This window comes from Oryx dammah, unplaced genomic scaffold, assembly GCF_014754425.2.
Source record: "Oryx dammah isolate SB20612 unplaced genomic scaffold, SCBI_Odam_1.1 HiC_scaffold_2, whole genome shotgun sequence".
Taxonomy (NCBI): Eukaryota; Metazoa; Chordata; class Mammalia; order Artiodactyla; family Bovidae; genus Oryx; species Oryx dammah.
In genome coordinates, this window is record NW_024070186.1 from 69,541,017 (window position 1) to 69,567,487 (window position 26,471).

At 39.7% G+C, this 26,471-nt stretch overlaps 1 protein-coding gene across 5 annotated transcripts in view; it reads right to left on the minus strand.

The window, feature by feature from the left end:
* PEX5L (peroxisomal biogenesis factor 5 like) overlaps nucleotides 1-26,471 on the minus strand; it is a 209,721-nt gene that overhangs the window by 86,184 nt on the left and 97,066 nt on the right. For 3 of the 5 annotated variants that reach the window (XM_040251498.1, XM_040251478.1, XM_040251464.1), the window contains 3 exons: nucleotides 25,219-25,345; nucleotides 24,171-24,267; nucleotides 10,811-10,906 (listed from right to left, as the gene is read on the minus strand). In XM_040251498.1, coding sequence (XP_040107432.1) covers nucleotides 10,811-10,906; nucleotides 24,171-24,267; nucleotides 25,219-25,345 — 320 coding nt within the window. The remainder of the gene's footprint in view (nucleotides 1-10,810; nucleotides 10,907-24,170; nucleotides 24,268-25,218; nucleotides 25,346-26,471) is intronic. The other 2 variants (XM_040251488.1, XM_040251472.1) reach the window with 1 other exon arrangement.

The following is a 26,471-nucleotide window of genomic DNA, read 5'->3' on the forward strand; positions in this document are numbered from 1 at the left end:
GCCACAGTCAGCTCCCAGTCTTGTTTTTGCTGACGGTATAGAGCTTCTCCATCTTTGGCTGCAAGGAATATAATCAATCTGATTTCAGTGTTGACCATCTGGTGATGTCCATGTGTAGAGTCTTCTCTTGTGTTGTTGGAAGAGGGTGTTTGCTATGACCAGTGCGTTCTCTTGGCAAAACTCTATTATTAGCCTTTGCCCTGCTTCATTCTGTCCTCCAAGGCAAAATTTGCCTGTTACTCCACGTGTTTCCTGACTACCTACTTTTGCATTCCAGTCCCCCATACTATCTCTAAAATAAAGGTCCTAATGTACAGCACAGGGAACTATAGTCAATATCCTACAATAAACCATAATCAAAAAGAATATACATATATGTGTGTATAGAACGAAATCACTTTGTTGTACAGCAGAAGCTAACAGAACATTGTAAATGAAAGATGAAAGTGAAAGTGTTAGTTGCTCAGTCGTGTCCGACTCTTTGTGACGCCATGGGCTGTAGCCAGCCAGGCTCCTCTGTCCATGGGATTATCCAGGCAAGAATACTGTAGTGGGTTGCTATTTCCTTCTCCAGAGGAACTTCCTGACCCAGGGACTGAACCCAGGACTCTGCACTATAGGCAGATTCTGTATTGAGTCACCTATACTTCAAAAAAGAAGATGAGGTTTTGTAGGTTCCAGATAAATAGAATTACATTATTGCTCCTACAGAAATAAAATTCCTAGAAAATTATTTAATAGTGGGTCTTAAAAGTAAAAAGATATCCAACAAAAGAGAGAAAGAGACATTGAGAGAGAGGTTTCAAATATTCCTACAAGTATCAGAGCTGAAGGGTACATGTAGCAGAGACTTCTAGCTATTAGTCAAAACATACTTTCCTTTCTTTTGTAGTTGCCCAGTGAATTCACAACACATCTAATTTTTACATGACCTATCTACAGTTTGACATGGGAAGCATGTTAGCTACATGGTATGCTAAGCTTTTAGGCTATCTGTGTCTTAAACAGTTAACCTCAAGATTTCTCCAGTACTGCCCAAAAAATGTTTCCACATATTTTCAGAAGATTTCCTCTTTTTTGGATATTGAATCTAAGTCATAATGATTTAAGCAGTGTTTAATCCATTAATCTCTTCCACCTACTTCAAAGAGGTGACACTGTCATAGAAAGCAAGAGAAAATATGAGGTGGTGGGACAGACAGATAATCTTCTTGGTAGGAGGGCACTCAAGTCAGCAATTTCTTTCATAATACTATATTAACAAAAGGAGTTCAAGAATGGCCTCCAATTTCCTACAAGCATTTAAGATTTCTAAGGTGCCTATCAAGCATTACATTGTTTTAAGCATGATATTTCCAAGTCAAAATTAACGGAGATAAAGAGTTAGTCACACCTCCAGATGAAGGAATTACTAATTAGCATTAAACTCTTTCACTATCCATGTCCTTAAACAGTAATTACTAATATGCCTGTGTTTTTCATGTACATTAGTGCTGCTAAGGGAAAATTAACCTCCAGTCTGATGAGGAGTTATCGTGAGAGCTATGTCCTTAGCTCAGTTAGTAGAGCATCAGACTTTTTATCTGAGGGTCCAGGATTCAAGTCCCTGTTTGGGTGTTTACTTTGGGCTTCCCAGGTGTTACTAGTTGTAAAGAACCTATCTACCAATGCAGAAGATTTTAAGAGACATGGGTTCAATCCCTGTGTTGGGAAGATCCCCTGGAGGATGGCATGGCAACCCATTCCAGTATTTTTGCCTGGAGAATCCCATGGACAGAGAAGCCTAGAGGGCTACGATCCACGGCGTCACAAAGAGTTAGACACGACTGAAGCAACTGAGCATGCATGCACTGAAAAGAAGTTCTCTTGAATGCTGTATCCTTTGAGACAGGACATAGAAATGGGAAGTTAGGAGACAGCTTTCAATGAGGCTTGTCAGGGTACAAAGTTCATCTTGTTAGTAGGTTAGTGATATTTCTTAAACACACATTAAAAAAGAGATACTTCGATGAAATAAATGCATTGGAGTTGCTAATCTGTTCATTTATTTAGCCAGCAAAAGTCTGTGGGGCCTTGTTCTGTATCAGAATCTCGGAAAGGTGCTAGGAATACAGAGATGAAATGTGGTCCCACCTGTAAGAGGTCAACACCTAGAGTGGAGCTGGTTGTGTAAAACCATAACAACTATAAATCATATTTGATCATCTCCTGAGCTGCAAATACCTCCAATTCTTCCAGAGCTTTAAGGGAAGAGCTATCTTACTTAATTTTCGATTCCTAGCACCTAGTCCAGTGCCTGGCCCATAGAAAGAGCTTAAAACATGTTCTGATGACATGACAAGGGTGTCCACTCTCACCACCATTATTCAACATAGTTTTGGAAGTCTTAGCTATAGCAGTCAGAGAAGAAACTTAAATAAAAGGAATTCAGATTGGAAAAGAAGCAGTAAAGCTCTCACTGCTTGCAGATGATGCAATACTATACACTGAAAACCCTAAAGATACTATCAGAAAATTACTAGAGCTAATCAGGGAATTTAGCAAAGTTGCAGGATACAAAATCAATACACAGAAATAACTTGCATTCCTATATACTAAACATGAAAAATCAGAAAGAGAAATTAAGGTATCAATCCCATTCACCACTGCAACAAAAAGAATAAAATATCTAGGAATAAGCCTACCTAAGGAGACAAAAGGACTGTATACAGAAGAGTGTAAGACACTGATGATAGAATTCAAAGATGACATAAACAAATGGAGAGATATTCCATGTTCTTGGGTAGAAGAATCAATATTGTAAAAATGACTATACTACCAAATGCAATCTACAGATTCAATGTGACCTGTATCAAATTACCAATGGCATTTTTCATAGAACTAGAACAAAAAATTTCACAATTCATATGGAAACACAAAAGACCCTGAATAGCCAAAGAAGTCTTGAGAGAGAAGAATGGAGCTGGAGAAATCAACCTTCCTGACTTCAGATTATACTACAAAGCTACAGTCATCAAGACAGTTTGGTACCAGAACAAAAATAGAACTACGGACCAATGGAACAAGACAGAAAGCCCAGAAATAAACCCAGGCACCTATGGGTACCTTGTTTTTGACAAAGGAGGTAAGAATATACAATGGGGCAAAGACAACCTCTTCAATAAGTTGTGCTGGGAAAACTGTACAGCTACATGTAAAAGAATGAAATTAGAACACTTCCTAACACCATACACAACTCAAAGTGGACTAAAGACCTAAATTCAAGACCAGAAACTTTAAAACTCTTAGAGGAAAACATAGGCAGAACACTCGATGACATAAATCAAAGCAAGATCCTAGAGCAATGGAAATAAAAACAAAAGTAAACAAATGGCACCTGATTAAACTTAAAATCTTTTGCACAGCAAAGGAAACTATAAGCAAGGTGAAAAGACAACCCTCAGAATGGGAGAAAATAATAGCAAATGAAACAACTGACAAAGGATTAATTTCCAAAATATGCAAACAGTTCATACAACTCAATACCAGAAAAACAACTCAATCAAAAAGTGGGCAAAAGACCTAAACAGACGTGTCTCCAAAGAAGACATACAGATGGCTAACAAACACATGTAAAGATGCTCAATATCACTCATTATTAGAGAAACAAAAATCAAAACTACAAGATACCACCTCACACCAGTCAGAATGGCCATCATCAAAAAGTCTCCAAACAATAAATGCTGGAGAGAGTGTGGAGAAAAGGGAATCCTCTTGCACTGTTGGTGGGAATGTAAACTGATACAGCCACTATGGAAGACAGTATGGAGATTCCTTAAAATAACTAGGTATAAAATGACCATATGACCCAGCAATCCACTCCTAGGCATATACCCTGAAGAAAGCAAAATTGAAAATGACACATGTACCCCACTGTTCACTGCAGCACTATTTACAACAGCTAGAACATGGAAGCAACCTAGATGTCCATCGACAGATGAATGGATAAAGAAATTGTGGTACATATACACAATGGAATATTACTCAGTCATAAAAAAGAATGCATTTGAGTCAGTTCTAATGAGGTGGATGAACCGAGAGCCTATTATTCAGAGTGAAGTAAGTCAGAAAGAGAAAGATAAATATTGTATACTAATGCATATGTACAGAATCTAGAAAGATGGTACTGGAGAATTTATTTGCAGGGTAGCAGTGGAGAAAAAGACAGAGAACACACTTATGGACATGGGGAGAGGGGAGGAGAGGGTAAGATGTATGAAGAGAGTAACATGGAAACTTACATTACCATATGTAAAATAGATAGCCAATGGAATTTTCTCTATGTCTCAGGGAACTCAAACAGGGGCTCTGTATCAACCTAGAGGGGTGGGATGGGGAGGGAGATGGGAGGGAGGCTCAAGAGAGAGGGGACACATGCATACCTATGGCTGATTCATGCTGAGGTTTGACAGAAAACAACAAAATTCTGTAAAGCAATAATCCTTCAATTAAAAAATAAATGAAAAAAAAAAAAAAAACATGTCCTGATGAATTTGTTGCTACATCCAGTTTACTTTGAAGGCTGAGGCACCTAGAGAGACTAACTAGGTAAACACAGTTCCAGAGGCTGGCTGGCTTGTTTCCTCTCTGCTGACAGTGGTAAGAGACATTTCTGACCTGTGGTTGCAGGTGTGCTGACTGCCCACGTGACCTCCTCTCTGCAGAGGATGCATAGTGCTCTCTAGAGATCTTCTTCCTGGGAGGCAGCTTCAGGCCTCACTGAGCCCCTGGGGCTCCTTCCCCGCTTCTCATTTCTGCACCTCCTGTACATCTTTCTTAGGGACTTGTAGCTAACAGCATGTTTAGGCTGCTGGTTAGGAAGAAAATCCAAGAGGAAGCATGGAGGAAACTCCTTCAGGGAACAGGCATTAAAAAAAATAGCCCAAATTAGGAATATTTGGTTCTTTGACCTAAAATTACAATACTTTGAGCTGAGATGAATTTGCAGTGATTTTTCAATAAAATGTAGGATATGGAGGCAAAAAACTCCACATAAGGCCTCACTGAATCTAACCATTCAACCTGAGCTTCAGCAATGTCAGTCTTCACACACAAACAGGTTCCCCAGTCATTTAAGGTATGCATAAACGTGTATGTGGTGATAATTGTCTTTAGTAGAAGAACTGGAATTTTAGGGCACTTTGGGTCAACAGTTGAATTGCATGCTGTTAGGTACTACATCAAAGAAGGCAATGGCACCTCACTCCGGTACTCTTGCCTGAAAAATCCCATGGATGGAGGAGCCTGGTAGGCTGCAGTCCATGGGGTCGCGAAGTTGGGCGTGACTGAGCGACTTCACTTTCACTTTGATGCATTGGAGAAGGAAATGACAACCCACTCCAGTGTTCTTGCCTGGAGAATCCCAGGGACGGGGAGCCTGGTGGGCTGCCGTCTATGGGGTCGCACAGAGTTGGACACGACTGAAGCGACTTAGCAGCAGTAGCAGGTACTACATAGTCTATGTATAGCCTAGATCATACCATGCAGAATAGAGAACAGGTCCAATGTAACACCATGGCAAGAGTGGTTGCTGTTACCTGTATTGTAATGGCATTGTAACACTGTGACTGTCTCACTGACTGACACTGAGACTAAGACAGACACAGAGGACGCTTCAGGGCAGTTCCTGGGAGAGATCTGTACCCCAGAGACAGAATTGATTGTTTACATCAGCTATGAAAATGCAAATACTCAATTACATTAGAAGGTGATAGGGCACTTTTGAAGTGTTTCTCACGTTATGTGATTAACAATTAGCCATCCATCCATTCATTCAACAAGTATTTATTAAATACTAAAGTCCGTCTAGTCAAGGCTATGGTTTTTCCAGTGGTCATGTATGGATATGAAAGTTGGACTGTGAAGAAAGCTGAGTGCCAAAGAATTAATGCTTTTGAACTGTGGTGTTGGAGAAGACTCTGGAGAGTCCCTTGGATTGCAAGGAGATCCAACCAGTCCATCCTAAAGGAGATCAGTCCTGGGTGTTCATTGGAGGGACTGATGCTGAAGCTGAAACTCCAATACTTTGGCCACATGCGAAGAGCTGACTCACTGGAAAAGACTATGATGCTGGGAGGGATTGGGGACAGGAGAAGGGGATGACAGAGGATGAGATGGCTGGATGGCATCACCGACTCGATGGACATGAGTTTGGGTAAACTTCGGGAGTTGGTGATGGACAGGGAGGCCTGGTGTGCTGCGGTTCATGGGGTTGCAAAGAGTCAGACATGACTGAGCGACTGAACTGAACTGAGGTACCCCAGAGGAGGAAATGGCAACCCACTCCAGTATTCCTGCCTGAAAAATTCCATGGACAGAGGAACCTGGGAGGCTACAGTCCAAGGGGATGCAAAGAGTCAGATGTGGCTGAGCAGCTGAGCATGGATGCAGTTACCAGACACTGTTTTAGCTCTTGAGGTAGTGTTATATAAGAGACAAGATCCCTTTTCTCATTGAGGTTACGTTTTAAAGTGGACAGAGGACAGACAGATAAATAAAAACAAATAAGGGAAGACAAAGTGATAAATGTAAGAGTGAAAAACAAAATTTGAGGTGCTGTGCAGCAACTGGTGGTCAGAATCAGCTTTTCTGAGGCGTTGACACTTGAGTTCGAATCTGAATGACAAAAAGGAACCTGCCACACCAGGAGAAGAAAGTTCCCTGCAGAGGAAAGAGTGGAGACCGCAGGCAATGTGGCTGCTGTGCTAGAGCACGGTGGTACCCCTGGAGCTTGTGAAGGGCTGAGATGCAGAAGAAGCTGGAAAGGGGATCAGGTGCCAGGCCTGAGGCAGAATAATGACCAAAAAAAAAAAAAAAGAGGGTTTAAGAACGGAATAGAATGTGAAACAGAAGGAATACTGGAACCAGATAATATAGAAATGGAGACTGGAAACACTGAACTCGCCCCAGGCATGGTTTTCATCTGGGTCTCGCTGTTGTTTAGAACAACCTCTAATAAAGCTGATCTGTAGTGCCATTCTTTATCAGTCTTGAAATGAAGAATGTGGCACTTTTTGTTCTCTTTAAGAATCTGAGATTCTACTATAGCGCCCATTGGAATTTACCACTTTTTTCCTGATTACCAACATAGTACACATTTATGACAGAACATTTGGAAAATACAGATAAGCTAATGGAAGAAATTAAGTCACTCCCAAGTACAGCCACCCAAGGATAGCTACTGTGAACACTTGGACACAGACTCTCCTGATTATACAGTGCAGTGATTCAGAATACAGGCTCTGGAGTCTGGGAGGAAATCATGACTTTATAACTTGCTAAATGAGAGTTCTTCATTTTCAGTCTATCTTAATTGCTTATAAAATGCCATGCAAATGTCTGCAATATCTTTAAGCCTCAGTTTTCTCATCTGCAGGATGACAACAGCAATATTACCTTCCTCATAGGCCTGCTGGGAGGATTAAATGAGAATCCATGCAAAGCTCCTGAGGCAGTGGCTGGCACAGTGTTATGTATTCCAAACTCTCAGTTGTGTCCGACTCTTTGTGACCGCATGGACTGCACAGTTCATGGAATTCTCCAGGCCAGAATACTGGATTGGGTAACCGTTCCCTTCTCCAGAGGATCTTCCCAATCCAGGGACTGAACCCAGGTCTCCCGCATTGCAGGCGGATTTTTTTACCAGCTGAGCCACCAGGGAAGTCATTCCAAACACATGAGGTATTAAGCTATTACAATTTTATGAACCTGGGATCATACTGTAAAGTTGTCAGTATATAAATGAGTATTCCAATTATCACTAGACATTTTACATGATCTTAATTATTTTTCTATGTTGTAGTTTTTAATGGTTATATAGCATTTTACTGTAGAGATAGTAATTTAGTTAATTCTGCTGTGGTACACTTGGGCTATTCCCAATTTTCACCACGTAAAATTCTACAGATAAAATATTGCAAACTTTTATGACTATTTCCCTAAGACAAATTCTAAGAAGTGGCGGGGTCAAGTGGTGTGTATATTTCCAAGACTCTGTGACACATTTTATTATGTCTTCTGCTAAGGATTTAGATTAAACCCTCAATAAGAATAATGTTGGGAAGTAAGCAGTTCACGTATGTGTGCAGTTTTGTAGGTCTGATTTACCCTCAGGTTGGTGAAATACAACCCCCACCCCCATGTCTCATGCCTTTTTCCCCACACCTGTTCACACCTTCTGGTCAGCACCATCCTCTCTCATTCCTTAAGGAAGCTTCTAGGTTCCTGGCTTCCAGCTGAGCAAATATGCTTACAGTTTTCTGATTTGCTAGGAATTCTGCACTTAGTCACTTCACCTGAAGCTATAAACGGATAGCACTTTTAGTACATTAGAAATCCAGGCCCCTCATCTTATAATGAAGAAACTAAAGTGGAAGGGAGCAAATGCCTCGTTTAAGTTGGTCATCTGTTCCACGCCACTGCTGGACAGTAACTCAAAGCTAGCTCATTCCTTTATCTCTAGTACCTAGTTCAGCAGCCAGCATGTATAGATAGCCATTAATGTTTGCGGATAACTACTTGAAGTAATTTACAGCCTTTTAAGATTTTGTAGCTGGAAAGGACTGTAGAGGTGTGGAAAAATGAGACTTACATGGATTAATGAGGTATATTAATGAGGTATATTAATGTTCAGTAGCTCAGTTATACCCAACTCTTTGCAACCCTCTGGACTGCAGCCCTCCAGGCTCCTCTGTCTATGGGATTTTCTAGGCAAGAACACTGGAGTGGGTTGCCATTTTCTTCTCCAAATGAGATATGATGTTTCGTTATTAGTGGCAAGTTGGAATAACAACTCTGGTCTCTCAATTCCCAGGACATACAAGGAGAAACCAGGAGAAAATCAGGCTTCCTGGGCTGAGATGGGCATCAAGTAGAGAAGGCATTCACCTAAGTTTGCCTTGGTCCAGAGAGAGCAAAGCCAGGGGTAAGAAAACAGGTAGTTGCTGGTAGGTCAATTTCAGCCTAATTCAGGGAAGACCTTTTTAATAGTCAGGATTGTGCAAAACTGAAATAGGTTTTCTTGAAAAGAAGTGAGTTGTTCCTAACTGGAAATGTTCAAATAGAAAAAGGGTATGTTTGAATAAATAATTTGTCAAGTATGTTTAAAAATAAAAATTGTTTTGTGTGACTGGTTGGAATAGATGCCATCTAAGGTCTTCACCAAAACTAAGATTAAGTGATTTTATGAACAGACAGAAGGACAATTTTCTTGTTGATATATTACTTTGCACTTATGTCATTTTAGCATGAACCCATTGTCTCCTCCTTACAAATAGGAATAGATAAATTCTAAAGTCTTTTCTTCCCCAAGATTCTATGGTTCTAAACAATCTTTTTAGTGCTAATTCAGTGTATTATACATAGTAGGAGTTCAAAAGAAACTTAAATTCTTTTAAGTCAGAAAATTCTACATTTAAGATAAATTGAGCTACAGCCTCCATGCAGTTGAATAATTTGAACTCAGCTGGTCTCAATCAAATCTATCAGTTGATCACATTCAAGAGCACTAAATATGCATTAACTTTTTTTTTAATAAAAAGGTTAAAACTAAAAGAAGAAATTTGGGTGGACTGTACTGTGACGAGATTAAAGTGTTCTCTTACTAGGTTTCTGACTGATGAGATGAAATTTGACTGGAATTATTTCCTAGAATAGAGAGAACTTTTTAATATTAAATTGCTAGTATGATCTAATTGCACTTCAAGTATGAAATTACTGAAAGACTGCCCACTGTATAATACTTTCATCCAAATTCTAGTGGTAAGACTGACACATAAATGAACCATATTACAGGAATACTTTCAATTTGCAAGACTTCCCATCAATAATAGAAACGGAGGTCCTGACAAGTTCATACTTGGATTGGGTGAAAAGCTCCACTCTCAAATAGTCATCTAGCAAGGCTTTGGTGAGAATCATAGATGGGGCCTGTGATGCACTCTTTGCAAATCTAACCAGGAAGGAAATGGATAAAAAAACAGCCAAGGATGCCTTTTTTGGCTTCCCTCTTCCCTTTCTTTCTTTCTTCCCTCACCCCCTCTCTTATTAGAAGGTTAAACAAGGAAAAGTAATGTTCAAATTAAGTGTTTAATTTATTAACATTGTCATTGTTTTGAACACTCTTAACAGTAAAAAAAAAAAAAAAAAAACAGAAAGAAAGAAAAATTATGGCTCAAGTCAAGATGTGCTATCATTGATTAGAATTTCTCAGCCCTGCCTTTTTTCCCCACCCAGTGAGGAAAATGTGTATTTCAGGATTAGCGAGAGCTTCTATGTTTCAGATATTGTCCTAGATGTCAGAGAAAAAAAAAATCGGGCATGAAGCTTGACCTCATAGAAGCTAGCAAATGCATAGCATAGGTTCATCACGGGAGCCTGATGAGACTCAAGAGTTCTTCCTGACCCAAAACTCCAGTCACCGCTAATCTACCACAGAATTTTAAGAGTTGACAACTATTAGTCACCCCACATAGGAAGTCAAAAGTTCTCTGGTAACCAGGTCTCATTCTAACAATTATAGTCATGGTTTGCTCATGTCTATAAAGACTCATTTCAACCTAGAGGGCTGAAAGGAGCTCAAAAGGGAGGAAATAGATGTATACTTAAGATTCATGTTGCTGACTCACGTTGTTGTAAGGCAGAAACCAACACAACATTGTAAAGCAATTATCCTCCAATTTTTAAAAAAAGACCTACTTCATATATATCTTGTTTGATGTTTTGAATTCCACTCTCAGAAACATGAAACAGAAAAAACAAACCAAAAAGCTACCTCCACAGCTGCTTTAGCTCTTTCAAATTCTTCTTCTAAGGAATGGTTTCTGGAAAGCAAGGCGCTCCCCCAGCGCTGCTCTTTGGTCAGTCGAGCCTGAAATAAACCAAACACAATTTTGGAATCACGTAATATAAAATACAAACATTTTTCCTTTTCTCATAGTACCCTAGACGTTAAGAAGCACCTGTGACTGACGTCACTTTTGGAGTACTTTGCAAGCGGGACGCTTCTTAAACGGCGATGGTGCCAAAATATGCTCCTGGCTCACACGCAGGCATCTTCTAACAGAGAGTCTCAGCCGAGGTCATATTAAAACATCCACACCCAGGTCCTACCTCCCAAAGATCTTACATCTCATTGGTCTAGGTTCAAGGCGTTGATAGGTTAGGAAGTCTCCCTATGGCTGGAGAATCTCCGTTAGAGAATACACCTGGAAGCTGATGTTTGCGCTTTCAGCTTGCTAGGAGGATCAACCTCAGGTGAAGCTTTGAAGGCTGCAGCCACGGAAAGTAGATGCTAGGCCTTTCTCCTTACACTTGAGCTGGACTTCATGCTGTATTCTTTCCTTTGCCTTCCCTCTCTTGGCACACATCTGTCTCATGCCACATTTCCTCAGGTCACTGCTCTCTGCTAAATAGTCACTTGGATAAAATCATGTCTGGTAATGCCAACTGCTTTGTCACAATTAACAGGAAATGTGATACACAATTTAGCTAAATGCAAATATTTCCAGAAGATCCCCCACAAAGAGTTTGCTAGAATTTAAAAAATATCTATTTTAAATTTCACAATGATTACATTCTTTTTGAAAAAAATTAATCATGGTAAATCAGAGGCATAATTCTAGACCTTTCCCCCCTTGAATTTGCATGTATATTTATGCACCCATGGATAGAATATCACAGTGTTTCAAAAAGCTTTTGGAAACGTAAATAGTGCTATTCTGTGGCTTGTTTTTTTCTGTCCAGCAATGTACCTTGGAGAGTCTTCACATGTTGCACTCCTAGATCTACCCCAGTCTTTTCCCAAGGATTTCCTAGTAAGTATACACTGTATGTTGATTAGAACTCTCTCCATGAGCATTGAATGTTTCCGATTTTTCTCTGTGTAATTGCTTGTTTTCTTATCTATCTTCTTCTCTGATCCTCTTGCTCTGCTGTGGGGTCCACAAGGGGAGGACTTTAGTAACTCTTGTATTGCCGCACCCTAAGCCCATGCCCTAAGGATGCCTGTGGATGGATTGCGGGAGGAGGCCCAGCACTGCTAAGGCAGCTAGGCCTTGGGGAGCAGGAGGAGAGAGGCTCGGAGTCAAGTCCCCCACCCCCTTTCACCGCAGGGCAGGGGTGGCTCCTTGGCCATGTGGGAGATTGCTGTCCTGCAGGGATGCTCAACCCCTGCTTCTAGGGAAATTACTTGAAAAGACCTGGGCCCCACCCCAGAACAATGAAGTGATCTTTGAAAGTGGGGTCCAGAAATTAAATGTTTGAAAACCTCTGTGATGATTTTTAAAAGTAGCCACATTCGAAAACCAAAACTATGGCAAAACTTTGTTCTCCACCCAGCACTTACTATCTATTCTGTTCAGTTGCTTTTCATTCTTTCTCCACCATTAGTGGTCCTCAAGAGGAAACCCCCTCTTTAATGATTACACAGTATTCAATCCCTGGGTTGGGAAGATCCCTTGGAAGAAGAAATGGCAACCCACTCCAGTATTCTTGGAAGTAATACTGGGAAATCTCACGGACAGAAGAGCCTGGCGGGCTACAGACCATGGGTTGTAAAGAATCGGACATGACTTAGAGACTGAACAACATCAATACCAGGGCTTACTACCTGCCAGATGCTGCTTCAAGTCCTTTACCTACTGGAACTCATGTCTTTTCAACAACCTGAGGTAAGTACTAGCATTGACTTCATGACCCTGAAGCACAGAGAGCTGACTTGACTTGCCCCTGGTCTCACAGCTGGCTAAGTGGTAGGACCATTGCTTCTGGGCCATGCTCAAAACTGCATGCACTGCCTCCCACAGGAGGCTGTGGTCAACTGGCCATTTTAGGAAGATGCGAAATATAGAAAAGCTGTCCCTTGGAGACAGGGACATTCATGCAAGGTTGGGAGAGCTAGCCAAGAAGCTGTCTAGAATACTGTGGGCTGAAAATAATACAATAAAGTAATTACTAGGAATGTTTCTGAGCATAAACAAGTCTTAGACTGCCTTCTGCTTTAATGGATGTGAAAGGTTAATTTATTGGAACACTAATTTATGTTTTCTCCTCCTTGATGTATTTATTCCCTGCTGTATCCCTGGCCCCTCCTTCTAAGAGTAGGTGCTCCACAAATAATCAGTAAATATTTGTTGAAAATATACTGTCAGGGAATACATGAGTGACCAAATTAAAGGTATTTCTCTTCCCTACTCCCAGAAGGTAGCAGTGTGTTCTCAGTCAAAGTCTCATGGCCAATCTGGAGGCTAAGGAGAGTTTATAGGAGATTGAAAGGGACTTGATTTTTGTGCTGTATCGGGACTGGCAGATGTCTGTGCTAGTAAACCCTGGTTTGGGGGTGGGGTGGGTATGGCTGCAGGATGCCCTAGTGGGGTTCCTGGTGAAGAGCAATGCCTGTGAGTAGCTCAGGATTGAGGCCTCTGGAGCAGTGCCTGTGGTCAGAAAAGGGAGGGTGATGAAGGCAGGTCAAGGCATTGATGCTACTGCCTTGGCATCAGTGCCCTGCTCACTGGTGGGCGAGGCCCAGTGGCCTCCCAAACAAGCATCCTCCCTTATTCTCTGGGCTCTGTGGAAGCTACTGTATTTTTCTAATCCAGAAAATCGAGTCAGGAAGGAGAAGACTGACACAGGTTCCAGAGATTAGGATATGAACATATCTTTTATGGGGGCCACCATTCAGCCCACTGCCACCCTCATCTGACACTCTTGGGTGACAATATATTTGTTTAACAAATATAAAGGTGCAGATGATTTATAACCTTTTAGAACTGATAACCTATTAGGATCTTACAGCCTGGTAGAGAAGTTAATGCCAAAGGTGATATGACTTTATTGTCTTATAGATAGTTAATCAACCTTGTATCTACTTGGTAAACTTTTCATCTTGATATTTCTTTCCCAACTGGCTACTTAAATCTCTCTTCCTTATTCCTTTGCTTTTAGAACCAACTCTTTTATTTTCCTGCAGGTTCGTTCATGAAATAAATATTCATTGAGATAAAGTTAAAAAAAATGGACACACATGGTAAGAAATAAACTTTGTGCATTTATATAATAATGAAAGACATTAGGAGAAGAAAGAGGAAGCACTAACATTTTTGTCCCCAAGGCACCTCCTTTAATTAGAGGCACTTTTCACCTGTGAAATATGATCTGTCTTTCCTGTGAAGCCTGACCGAACAGGACTCCATTACTGTCACTGGCTTCCGTTCATCAATGTTTCATGACCCAAGCGGATTATGAATCACAGGATGCAAAGGGCACCATACATCAGGAAGAAGAAAATCTCTCAGGATTCTAGACTTACAGTTTATGTTCTCTTAACTGCCTAAAACAGTAAATGTAATACAATCTTACCATGCAAATGAAATTTTGTTTTGATAGTACAGTTACTATTTAGGTAAATGCTATTTCCCACATTGTTAGGAAAGCCTTATGTTATTACTAATTTGAGTGTTAGCTACCTCACATTTTAATGCCATCTATTTTTCCTAAGGAAGCATAAAATAAATGCTATAAAGTATAAGTAGATACTGGATGTAAACAGAGGCAGTTTGCAAGCTGAGGGTAGTATACATCTAAAGGTTCTAAAACTTTTTAGCAACTCAGCAGTATGCCCAGACATGCTGATTTAGGACTGAGAATGAAAAACAGACTAAACACACAGTCAAGAACAGCCTTCTTTTTGAACAATATATATATGTATATATTTACATCTAATTTCATTATGGGCAAAACTGCAATATGGAAAAACATAAATAATGCTAGTAAACTGCAGATATTTCTTAATATTTAACTAGAGGAATGATAAACAAGACAGTTACACCTGTAAGTCTGACTTGCAGCTATTTTGGTAGCACAATGGCTGTAATAGCAGTTCTTAAGCTTTAGTGTGCATTAGAATCACCCACAGGTCACCTTCAATTTGCAGGGCTCCACCCCTTGGGTTTCTGAGTCAGTAGGTGTGGGGTGGGGCTATAGAATTGTCATTTCTAACAAGTTCCCAAGTGATACTGACACTGCTGGTTTAGGGACCACACTGTGAGAACTTCTGATCTAGGAACTGACATTATGTGTATGTGGGTGGAACTCCGGAGTTCACAAATACACTCTGACGTAGTCATTTCTTTCCTTCTTTGCATGGTTTTGAAAAAGGCTCCGCAATTAACAGTTACCTCCTGGAAGTGCTTTGGCTTTAAAAACAGCATTTTAATTCGTTTAAGATAATTGGATTTTAGGGTATTACAGTCTCCAAAGAAGGAGAGCATTTAATTCCCCCAGCTGTTGATTGCACTGAATGATCAACATTAGGTGAAGGGAGAGAAGAAAGAATTAAATAACTCTGAAAATAATATTATGCTTTATTCTCTTTATTCAAAGTTATGACTGTGATCAAAGCAGTCATATGATCAAAACAGTCAAATGATCAAAACAGTCAAATATGATTTGCAAAGGACTGTATTTGTGGCTGTGGTTGTCCTAGCATAATTTTCTTGGCTAACATCTAAAGCCATCATTCATAGCTCCTCATACAATTGATAGATATCTTCCACCAAAACACATTTTGAAAAGGCTCAGTATCTTTCTGAAGGAATTGGAGGAGAAAAGGGATTTGCTTAACCGAAGAGAAGAAAAATATAACAACTAGTAGAGATTATATAACAGTCATTAAAAAGTCTCTCTAAAGTCAGTTTCAGTTCAGTTCAGTTCATTTCAGTTCAGTCACTCAGTCATGTCTGACTCTTTGCGACCCTGTGAATTGCAGCATGCCAGGCCTCCCTGTCCATCACCACTTCCGCAGTTCACTCAAACTCACATCCATCGAGTCGGTGATGCCATCCAGCTATCTCATCCTCTGTCATCCCCTTCTCCTCCTGCCCCCAATCCCTCCCAGCATCAGAGTCTTTTCCAATGAGTCAACTCTTTTCATGAGGTGGCCAAAGTACTAGAGTTTCAGCTTTAGCATCATTCCTTCCAAAGAACACCCAGGACTGATCTCCTTTAGAATGGACTGGTTGGATCTCCTTGCAGTCCAAGGGACTCTCTCAAGAGTCTTCTCCAACACCACAGTTCAAACGCATCAATTCTTTGGCACTCAGCTTTCTTCACAGTCCTACTCTTACATCCATACGTGACTACTGGAAAAACCATAGCCTTGACTAGATGGACCTTTGTTGGCAAAGTAATGTCTCTGCTTTTTGCCTGGGGTCAAATCCTGGTTTATCATTTACTATTAAATGGTGACCTTGGTTTGTGAGATCTTGTTGTTGTTCAGTTGCTAAGTCCTGTCTGACTCCTTGCAACCCCATGAACTGCAGCACACCAGGCTTCCCTGTCCTTCACTATTTCCCAGGGTTTGAGCAAACTCATGTCCATTGAATCAATAATGTCATCTTACTGTCTCATACTCTGTTGCCCCCTCCTCCTCCTGCCTTCAATCTTTCCTAGCATCAAGGTCTTTTCCAATGAGTTGGGTCTTATGCATCTGGTGGCCAAAATATTGGAGCTTCAGCTTCAGCATCAGTCAGTTTAGTCACTCAGTTGTGTCCAACTCTTTGTCACCCTATGGACTGCAGCACGCCAGGCTTCCCTGTTCATCATCAACTCCTTGAGCTTTTTCAAACTCATGTTCATCGAGTCAGTGATGCCATCCAACCATCTCATCCTCTGTCATCTCCTTCTCCTCCCGCCTTCAATCTTTCCCAGCATCAAGGTCTTTTCCAACGAGTCACTTCTTTGATTCGGGTGGCCAAAGTATTGGAGCTTCAGCTTCAGCATCAGTCCTCCCAATCAATATTTAGGACTGATTTCCTTTAGGACTGACTGGTTTGATCTCCTTGCAGTCCAAGGGACTCTCGAGTCTTCTCCAACACCACAGTTCAAAAGCATCAATTCACACAAAATTCAACACAAAGCTTTCTTTATGGTCCAAACTCAAATCTATACATGACTACTAGAAAAGTCATAGCTTTGATTATATGGATCTTTGTTGGTAAAGTTATGTCTCTGCTTTTTAATATGCTGTCTAGGCTCATCATAGACACTTGATGAGGAGCAAGACACTTCCAAGGAGCAAGTGTCTTTTGATTTCATGGTGGCAGTCACCATTTGCAGTGATTTTGAAGCCCCAGAAAATAGTCTGTCACTGTTTCCATTGTTTCCCCATCTATATGCCATGAAGTATAGGACTGGATGCCATGTTCTTCGATTTTTGAATGTTGAGTTTTAAGCCAGCTTTTTCACGCTCCTCTTTCACCTTCATCAAGAGACTCTTTAGTTCCTCTTTGTTTTCTGCCATAAGGATGGTGTCATCTGCATATCTGAGGTTATTGGTATTTCTCCTGGCAATCTTCATTCCAGATTGTGCTTCATCCAGTCTGACATTTCTCATGATGTACTCTTCATACAGGTTAAATAAGCAGGGTGAAAATATATAGCCTTGACATACTCCTTTCCCAATTTGGAACCAGTCTGTTGTTCTATGTCTGGTTCTAACTGTTGCTTCTTGCCCTGCATACAGACTTCTCAGGAGGCAAGTAAGGTGGTTTGGTATTCCTATCTCTTTAAGAATTTTCCACAGTTTGTTGTGATCCACAAGTCAAAGGCTTTGGTCAATGAAGCAGATATTTTTCTGGAATTCTCTTGCTTTTTCTTTGATCCAGCAGGTGTTGGCAATTTGATCTCTGGTTCCTCTGCCCTTTTTAAATCCAGCTTGAACTTCTGGAAGTTCTCGGTTCATGTACTGTTGAAGCCTAACTTGAAGCATTTTGAGCATTACCTTGCTAGCTAGCATGTGAGATGAGTGCAATTGTGTGGTAGTTTGAACACTCTTGGCATTGCCTTTCATTGGAATGAAAACTGACCTTTTCCAGTACTGTGGCCACTGCTGAGTTTTCCAAAGTTGCTGGCATATTGAGTGGAACACTAAAACAGCATCATCTTTTAGGATTTGAAATAGCTCAGCTGGAATTCCATCACCTCCACTGGGTTTGTTTGTAGTGATGCTTCCTAAGGCCCAATTGACTTTGCACTCCACGATGTCTGGCTCTAGGTGAGTGATCACATCATCATGGTTAGTGTTAGTCACTCAGTCGTGCCTGACTCTTTGCGACCCCATGGACTGCAGCCCTCCAGGCCCCTCCGTCCATGAGATATTCCAGGCAAGGATACTGGAGTGGGTTGCCATTTCCTTCTCCAGGGGATCTTCTCAACCCAGGGATTGAACCCGGGTCTCCTGCACTGCAGGCAGATACTTTACCAACTGAGCTACAAGGGAAGCCCCTTCATCATGGTTATCTGGGTGATTAATGTCTTTTTGTATAGTTCTTCTGTATATTCTTGCCACATCTTAATATCTTCTGCTTTTGTTAGGTCCATATGGTTTCTGTCCTTTAGTGTGCCCATCTTTGTGTGAAATGTTCCCTTGGTATCTCTAGTTTTCTTGAAGAGATCTCTTGTCTTTCCCATTCTATTGTTTTCTTGTATTTCTTTGTATTGTTCACTTAGGAAGGCTCTCTTATCGTTCTTGCTATTCTTTGGAACTGTGTATTCAGATGGATATCTTTCCTTTTCTCCTTTGTATTTTGCTTCTCTTCTTTTCTCAGTTATTTGTAAGGCTTCCTCAGACAACCATTTTGCCTTCTCGCATTTCTTTTTTCTTGGGGATGGTTTTGCTCACCGCCTCCTGTACAATGTCATGAACCTCCGTCCATAGTTCTTCAGGCACTCTATCAGATCTAATCTCTTGAATCTATTTGTCACTTCCATTGTATAATTGTAAGGGATTTGGTTTAGGTCATACCTGAAAGGTCTAGTGGTTTTCCCTACTTTCTTCAATTTAAGTCTGAATTTGGCAATAAGGAGTTCATGATCTGAGCCACAGCTCCTGGTCTTGTTTTTGCTGACTGTATAGAACTTCTCCATTTTTGGCTGCAAAGAATATAATCGATCTGATTTCAGTATTGACCATCTGGTGAGGTCCATGTATAGAGTCTTCTCTTGTGTTGTTGGAAGAGGGTGTTTGCTAGACCTGTGCATTCTCTTGGCAAAACTTGGTTAGCCTTTGCCCTGCTTCATTCTGTACTCCAAGGCCAAATGTGCCTGTTACTCCAGGTATCTCTTGACTTCCTACTTTTGCGTTCCAGTCCCCTGTGATGAGAAGGACATCTTTTTTTGGTGTTAGTTCTAGAAGGTCTTGTAGGTCATCATAGAACTGTTCAGCTTCTTCAGCATTAGTGGTTGGGGCACAGACTTGGATTGCTGTGATATTGAATGGTTTGCCTTGGAAATGAACTGAGATCATCAGCATCAGTCCTTCCAATGAATATTCAGGGTTCATTTCCTTTAGGATTGACTGATTGGATTTGATCTCCTTGCTGTTCAAGGGACTCTCAAGAGTCTTCTCCAGCACCACAGTTTGAAAGCAAGAGTTCTTTGGTGCTCAGCCTTCTTTATGTTCCAACTCTTACATCTGTACATGACTATTGGAAAAACCATAGCTTTGAAAATACAGACCTTTGCTGGTGAAGTGTTATCATTTTTCTGCTTAGGGCTTATCAGTTGTGACTTTAGAAATTCGATTGAAAAAAAAAAACTATGTTTAGAACTCTTGTTTAATCTGGACTCATGATAGAACAGATCATCTAAACACTTTCTTCATTAAGATGGCTATGATATTTTTTCTTAATCAGCCAGCAGACATTTTTCATTGAAAGTACAGAAAAAAGGTATACCTTTTGTGTCAAGAGCAGATTCCCAGAGCTTTGTGCAAGGGTGGGTAGCCCATGGTTCCCGTCTGCCTCCCACCATGCAATTCTATGTTAGGGACTATCAAGGCAAATCAGGACTGATTTTTAAAGAAGATTAACAGTCTATTAGCAAATACAACTAAAAATTATTTTTTGAAACTAGCTTCAAATGCTAAAGGAATAAAAATTTATCCTTTCATTTTTCCCATCTTTAACCACTAGCCTCTATTTTCAAATTTTTAAAAATGAAAAACATTTTGTTTCTCCTTTTTGTTAGCATTCTTTATGTTTCCACTATATAAAAAGTATTTGTTGAGTACCTAGTATGTGCAGATTATCTACTATGAAAATGATCTTCAGCTTTCTCTCTTTTTGCCCTCCTGCTGACCTTGTCTTTCTGCCTTCTTGGTTTTGTTACTTCTTTCCATCTTCTCTTGCTTTCTTCCTCACTGGTAGCTCACTGTGTGTTGCCAGGAGGGTAAGAGGGATGATGGTGTGGCTCCTGTGTTGTCTTCCCAAAAGCAAAACTATATTTATATTTATAGTGTATTTTCTAATTGTTTCTACTAGATATAAAGTTCTTCATACGTCTTAAAATCTGTCTCATCTTTCAAACTTTTCCACTGCCTCATTTATGGCTTTATGGATGGCAGACATTGTCTTCTTCATTAAATTGAAAAGGAATGGCTTGGAAGTCATTAGCATTTCTAAGAGCAAGAGGTTGAGAATGAATTTGGGAGGGGAGGCGCAAAAATGTGCACGGCCTCAGATCAGATGACAATCCTAATTCATCTTCAGATTTTCTGGAAGAAAGTGATATTTTTAAAAAACCACTTAACTCATATTAACCCTATAAACTAAGTAATAATCAGGGATTGCATTGAGAAGCAAAATCGATGGTCTGTGAGTTCTCTCAGGTAGAGAAGTCTGATGTGGCTGATAAGAGGTGACGTGTGATGAAGAACAAGGGCTTTAGAAGCTGATGGGTTTGATTTGAGTGCTGCCTCCTCTCCATCTTAGCTGTGTCACCTTGGGAAAACTACTTCTGTTCTCTGAGATGCATTGCTCATTAATGGAGAGAACGTTAATTCTCCAGATTATTGTAAACATTTCAAATAGTATATTAGGAATATCTTACATTACTATTAGTATGCCTTTCCTTTTTCACTACTCCTTCAAAAATTTAGAAAATATATCTGCACTTTTAAAGTTTAAACTGCTCTGGTTTGGAACACTGCCAACTTGATGGAATTATGACAATGTGGAAGGAAGTATTTGCTCTGCCAAAATCAGCAGAATCAGAGTGATTCTGTTCACTCTGATTCAAATACTGAGTCAGGACTATGACTCAGTATTTGAGAGCCTGGCTGCCTCACTTTCTCATGTAGTCCAGCTTAGGTTAAGAAGAGCTTGTCTTGGAGCTGTCCTTCCAGGGTCCATACTTGAAAAAGAAATTTGTGAACCATCACTCTTTGGTGGAAGTTGGTTCTTTTTTGTGTGTGTGCCTTACCACTATCTCAATTCCTTCATGGAAGGAGCTAATTTTATATCATTGAAGAATTTCTTCAATTCTTCAAAAATCTTTAAATTTTTCAGATATCATAATTTCTTTAAATGGTTAGCTGCAGGAATACAAATTACACAGTCTGCATAATATCAAGAAACTTTATTCTTCAATATACAGAGATTATAGAATTTATTATAATCTCCTGTCACTCTGATTAGTGTATTCAAAGCACTATTTGAAAGAGATTAGTCTATGCTTTTCTTTTTCCTCATTTTGAAAAGAAAATAAACTAACATAAGAATTGTTCTCATTGTTAGGTTTCATTCTCTTTGTGATTTTGAAATATGATTTTTAAGCAAGGCTTTTAAATAGCTCCTCACCTGTTGAACTAAGATTATTTATGTTGGCTTGAGAGAAAATAAATACATTTCCTTGATTTTCCTGTGAACCATCTGAGTGTTAGTGGAGCAGTAAAAAAATTTTGATGAGCTGAAATTTTTTACTTGAATAGTTTGCAAGTCATTTTTAAGTCAGATTTTCATACTGCTTCATCATCTTATTTATGTAAAGAGATCATATATTTAAGAGCAGTATGCTAAGAGTAAAAACACCTTTCTGTTTTTTTATTACAGGTAGATAAGTCAGTCTATTTTCTTGCTGTTCCATTTGAGTGACTTAATATTTTAAATGATTAAATCCCAAATTCATGAAATTTTCCTAATTTAACCATAGGCTGGAATTACAACTAGGAGGTTATAAATTTGCTTAGTTTAGGCAAATCTTGTTAAGTAAACATGCAGCATTAAAAAAAATAATTTAAAGGATAAACGCTTTACAAATAATTGGTAACTTTCTAAAAGGATTCACTATGATTTATCCAGACGGAACTATCTCAGGGCAATTAACATTATGTTTTGGAGAACAATTTTGGGACTCTCATACAAAATTTCCAAAGCATATTGTGTTTCCTTAAAGGCACACCAGTGGGTAAGTGGACAATGTAGTGGGATGAAATCAGACAACCAGCAGGGGAGTAGCAGTCACTGGAATAATAAGATGAGTGCATTGTGGGTCTCCATGGCAACCGAGGACCCCAGCTGATCCTCCACCCCTCCAGCTCCCCGTGGAACAGCCCACCTGTGCCAGGTCTCCCCCTGCTGCAGAAATAAGTATTCTCTTGCCACATTAAACTGTTCCAAGGATTCCAGTTTATGAAACAGCACCAATTACTTTACCTGAATCTAAATCTCTATGCACTTATCAAGAAATGTTTCTCTAATAGATGTTATCAATTTGCTTTTTTGAAAGGTACATTTAAATGAACATGGTACCTTTACAATTCATTAAGTTTCCCAGGGTTATTTGTTCTGAAAGTTAGCTGACTCGTTTTCCTGCTGAGTTCTGGGAGCAGTAATGCCCACCTCTCTTTTGTAGGGTTGCTGTTAATGACTTACAACTGTTTCCAGATGCCTTGCATTTTCTTTCTATCTGTGTCCGCCTTCTCTTGGCCACTAACTGGTTGTGAGTGCATTGACAATTTTCTTAGTCCCAGTATGCCTTAGTTTCCCCCTTTATTATGGGGTAATAAATATACTTACAATCAAATCATTTGTTAGGATCAAAAGAGCTAATTAATACATATTAGAAGGCCTTCTGATAGCACTCAATAATATTTGCTATTATCATGGTTATCCCTTTACTCACTTCAGACAACGCATCTCCTCTCTTAGTTTCAGTATCTTATCTAATAAACTCAGGAAAATTTCTTTTGCTCATTTCATCCTACTTATTTCCACTGAGATTATAGATGTGTGAATGTGGATACATTTCTTAAGAGATCTTTTTGGTTTTAGATCAAGGCTGCATACCCTTGTAAAGTGTTTGAGCAAATGAAAAGATTGAGATTGACTTGGGTTTTCTTGGCACAGCCTTAACCATAGGAGGTAACTAGTTATAGGCAAGTCAGTTACACTGAAGTTGAGGGTCAAATAGTGGACAGACAGGTCTGGTTTACTTATACGAGCGATTAGTTGGGTGCCCCAATAAAAGGATTTTGATTCTACCAAGATTCTTTAGAGACAAAGTAAGGCTAAAAATAATTCACAGGATTTTTTGAGTATTAGGTGTAATATCGGGTTGGCTAAAACATTCGTTTCAGTTTTCCTGTAGGATGTTATGGAAAAACCAAAACAAACTTTTTTGGCCAGTCCAATATGTGAAAAGCACATAGTGGAGTCCCTAATACTTAGTGCTGCTAAGTCGCTTCGGTCGTGTCCGACTCTGTGTGACCCCGTGGACTGCAGCCTCCCAGGCTCCTCCGTCCATGGGATTTTCCAGGCAAGAGTACTGGAGTGGGTTGCCATACAAATGGTAGCTCTTAGTATTATCATGATTGCTCATACTACACTTAGTAATCCCTTAGCATCACATTTATTTTAATGTGATGGCCAGAATCCTGATGTGTAAATATCTTGTCCCACAGGGCATAGATGTGAATGAATGTTCAAGATGTACTTTCCTCTTCTTTGTGTCTGTTACATAAACAATGCTAAGGCTGGAGTAGAACAGATTTTGTATTGAAAAATAATGGAACAGTAAATGGTAGAACAAGGAAAAAGTGCTAAGTAGTAAGTTCACTGACACATTCTCCAGCCAAATCTATCTATCTATCTTTCTACCTACCTACCTACCCACCTACCTATTTATCAATCATCTGTTATTTTAAGCATTGAGATAGCTACTGAGTGAGAAAGCAAATAAAATACAAAATACAGGAAAAAAAAAACCTTCAAATTTTTTGGTTAAAATTTCAATAAAATATTTATGACATAAATGATCTATTAGAAAAGATAGGTACATTGAGGAATTGGATTTGTTACCTGTGTTGGAGGCACTAGTTCCAGCTCTGAAGCTGACTCAGAGTTCAAGGCGCTTTTCCCACCACTCAGTTCTGGCTGAGATCTGTGCTCTGAAGACCTATATGGGGTGCATGAAGGAAGTTAATGTACATCAAGAAGCAAATTCAGCTAGAAAGTTAGCCAAAAAACCTGGCTAATTTGGATCACCAGTAACCTTGGTAACAAAGCTCTCATCAGACTTTTACTTTATAATGACCACTTTTGGAATATCAGTGGCTGCAATGTGCTAGGTGTTATTGTCTCTGATTGATTTAGACTTCAGTTATGTGCAAAAGGCAAATAAATGCAATACCATTTTTGTTGCAGAAAGTTCTGCTTCATCAAAAAAGTATTGGCTTTTTTGGGGGAGGGAGCTTCTCACAAAGTATATTAGTAAAGATTGGATCTTTATATAGAATTTGAAATGTCATATAAGTGGAGATGTGTGAAGGGCAACAGACTGAAATATGTTGCCCTTTAGGAAGTTTTAAAGACATGGTAAGATTTAGGTAGCCAGTTTTTGTCATGGGCATCCATAGATTATTATTAGTTCATTTTCTGATAGTGATGATTTATAAAGTCAGGACAGGCTACCTGTTTAACTAGAAACACTTAATTTAACTATAACTCACTTAATGGGATATTCTCGACTCAGGGATAGAACCTGGGTCTCCTGCATTGGCAGGCAGATTCTTTACCATCTGAGCTACCAGGGAAGCCCCCATTGAATAAACACATATATGAAATATACCTGTGTACCTATTTTGAAAGATCAGTTACACATTCAGAAAATTATTAACAAATATTAAAAAATATTGAGTATTGAATTATGAAACTGTCAAAATCCTTATTGGCTGAATTTTTGACAACTCAGATGAAATAATTTAATTTTAGAAGTCACAATAATAACATTGATAAACAGGGGCTTATAAATGGCACCAAGAATCTGGACTGACTTAGCTCAATGGCTATTTCAATACATGTGTACATGACACACAGATGGTTATTTTCTGATATTAAAATGTCTTACCATAAAAGTTCTTTTGATCCAGTTCTAGATGAGCTTGATTTTCTCTCTGCCATGGGATGCCCCTTGCTATTTCGATCTCCATGAAACTTAACATCATCCCATTTTTCCAGTTGTGTCTGAATGTCTGCTAAGGAGACAGGAAGGTGGTGAAAGGAACAGGGGGAGAATGTGAGGTGGAGAGAGAACAGAGATTGGTTAAGACTGAGAAGTTTTATACAAGTGAACTTTACCCTTCAACCCAGCCCTCCCCTAAAACTTAAGGGCCTGGCAAACAAGAACTCTCATTATCCAACCCCTGGTGACTCTAAGACTTAATTCTCACTACTCTACCATTCTTGAATACTGTGACAATATTTGTATTTGCTTGAAAAAACATCTCGGTCTATTTGTGCTTCTGCATCAGGAAAGCCCTGCCCTTTCTTCCTTACTCTCTCTGATCCATGTTTTTCATCTGATAAATTCTTCCTCATCCTTCAAGACTGCTATCACAGTGCTTCCTATAACATACGTTCTATAAACCCCTGGCTGGGTGAGGGGCTTTATGAAGGTGCTGCTGCTCTGCTGCTGCTAAGTCACTTCAGTCATGTCCGACTCTGTGCGACCCCATAGATGGCTGCCCACCAGGCTCCCCCGTCCCTGGGATTCTCCAGGCAAGAACAATGGAGTGGGTTGCATTTCCTTCTCCAATGCATGAAAGTGAAAAGTGAAAGTGAAGTTGCTCAGTCGCAACCCCATAGACTGCAGCCTACCAGGCTCCTCTGTCCATGGGATTTTCCAAGCAAGAGTACTGGAGTGGGGTGCCATTGCCTTCTCCGATGAAGGTGCTAGTATGCAGTAACTAACCCAGGCTTTTCTTTATTGCAGCACATAGTACATACTTTATGGTAATCATTTAATCATTTTTCTATCCCTCCACTAGACTGTAAATTTACTAAGGAGCAGAAAGCTTATATTATTTATCTTTGTATTCCCAGCACATAGTATAGAACACAATAGGTATCCAGAAAAATGTTTATTGAACAAATGGATAAATTAATTCATAAGCATCTAATATGTATATAACACAGTGCTGAGCGATTTTATATATGTCCTTTAACCTTCGTGACTTCATGGGTAAGTTACTAATATGCTCATTTTACGGATATTTACTGATCCACGTTTCCCTTGACTTTCTGAAATTCTTGCCACCTTTCTTTCTCTTAAGAAAAAGAGCCTAATTGGCTGGTTCCATGAGTCGAGGTTAAGACCTCCTT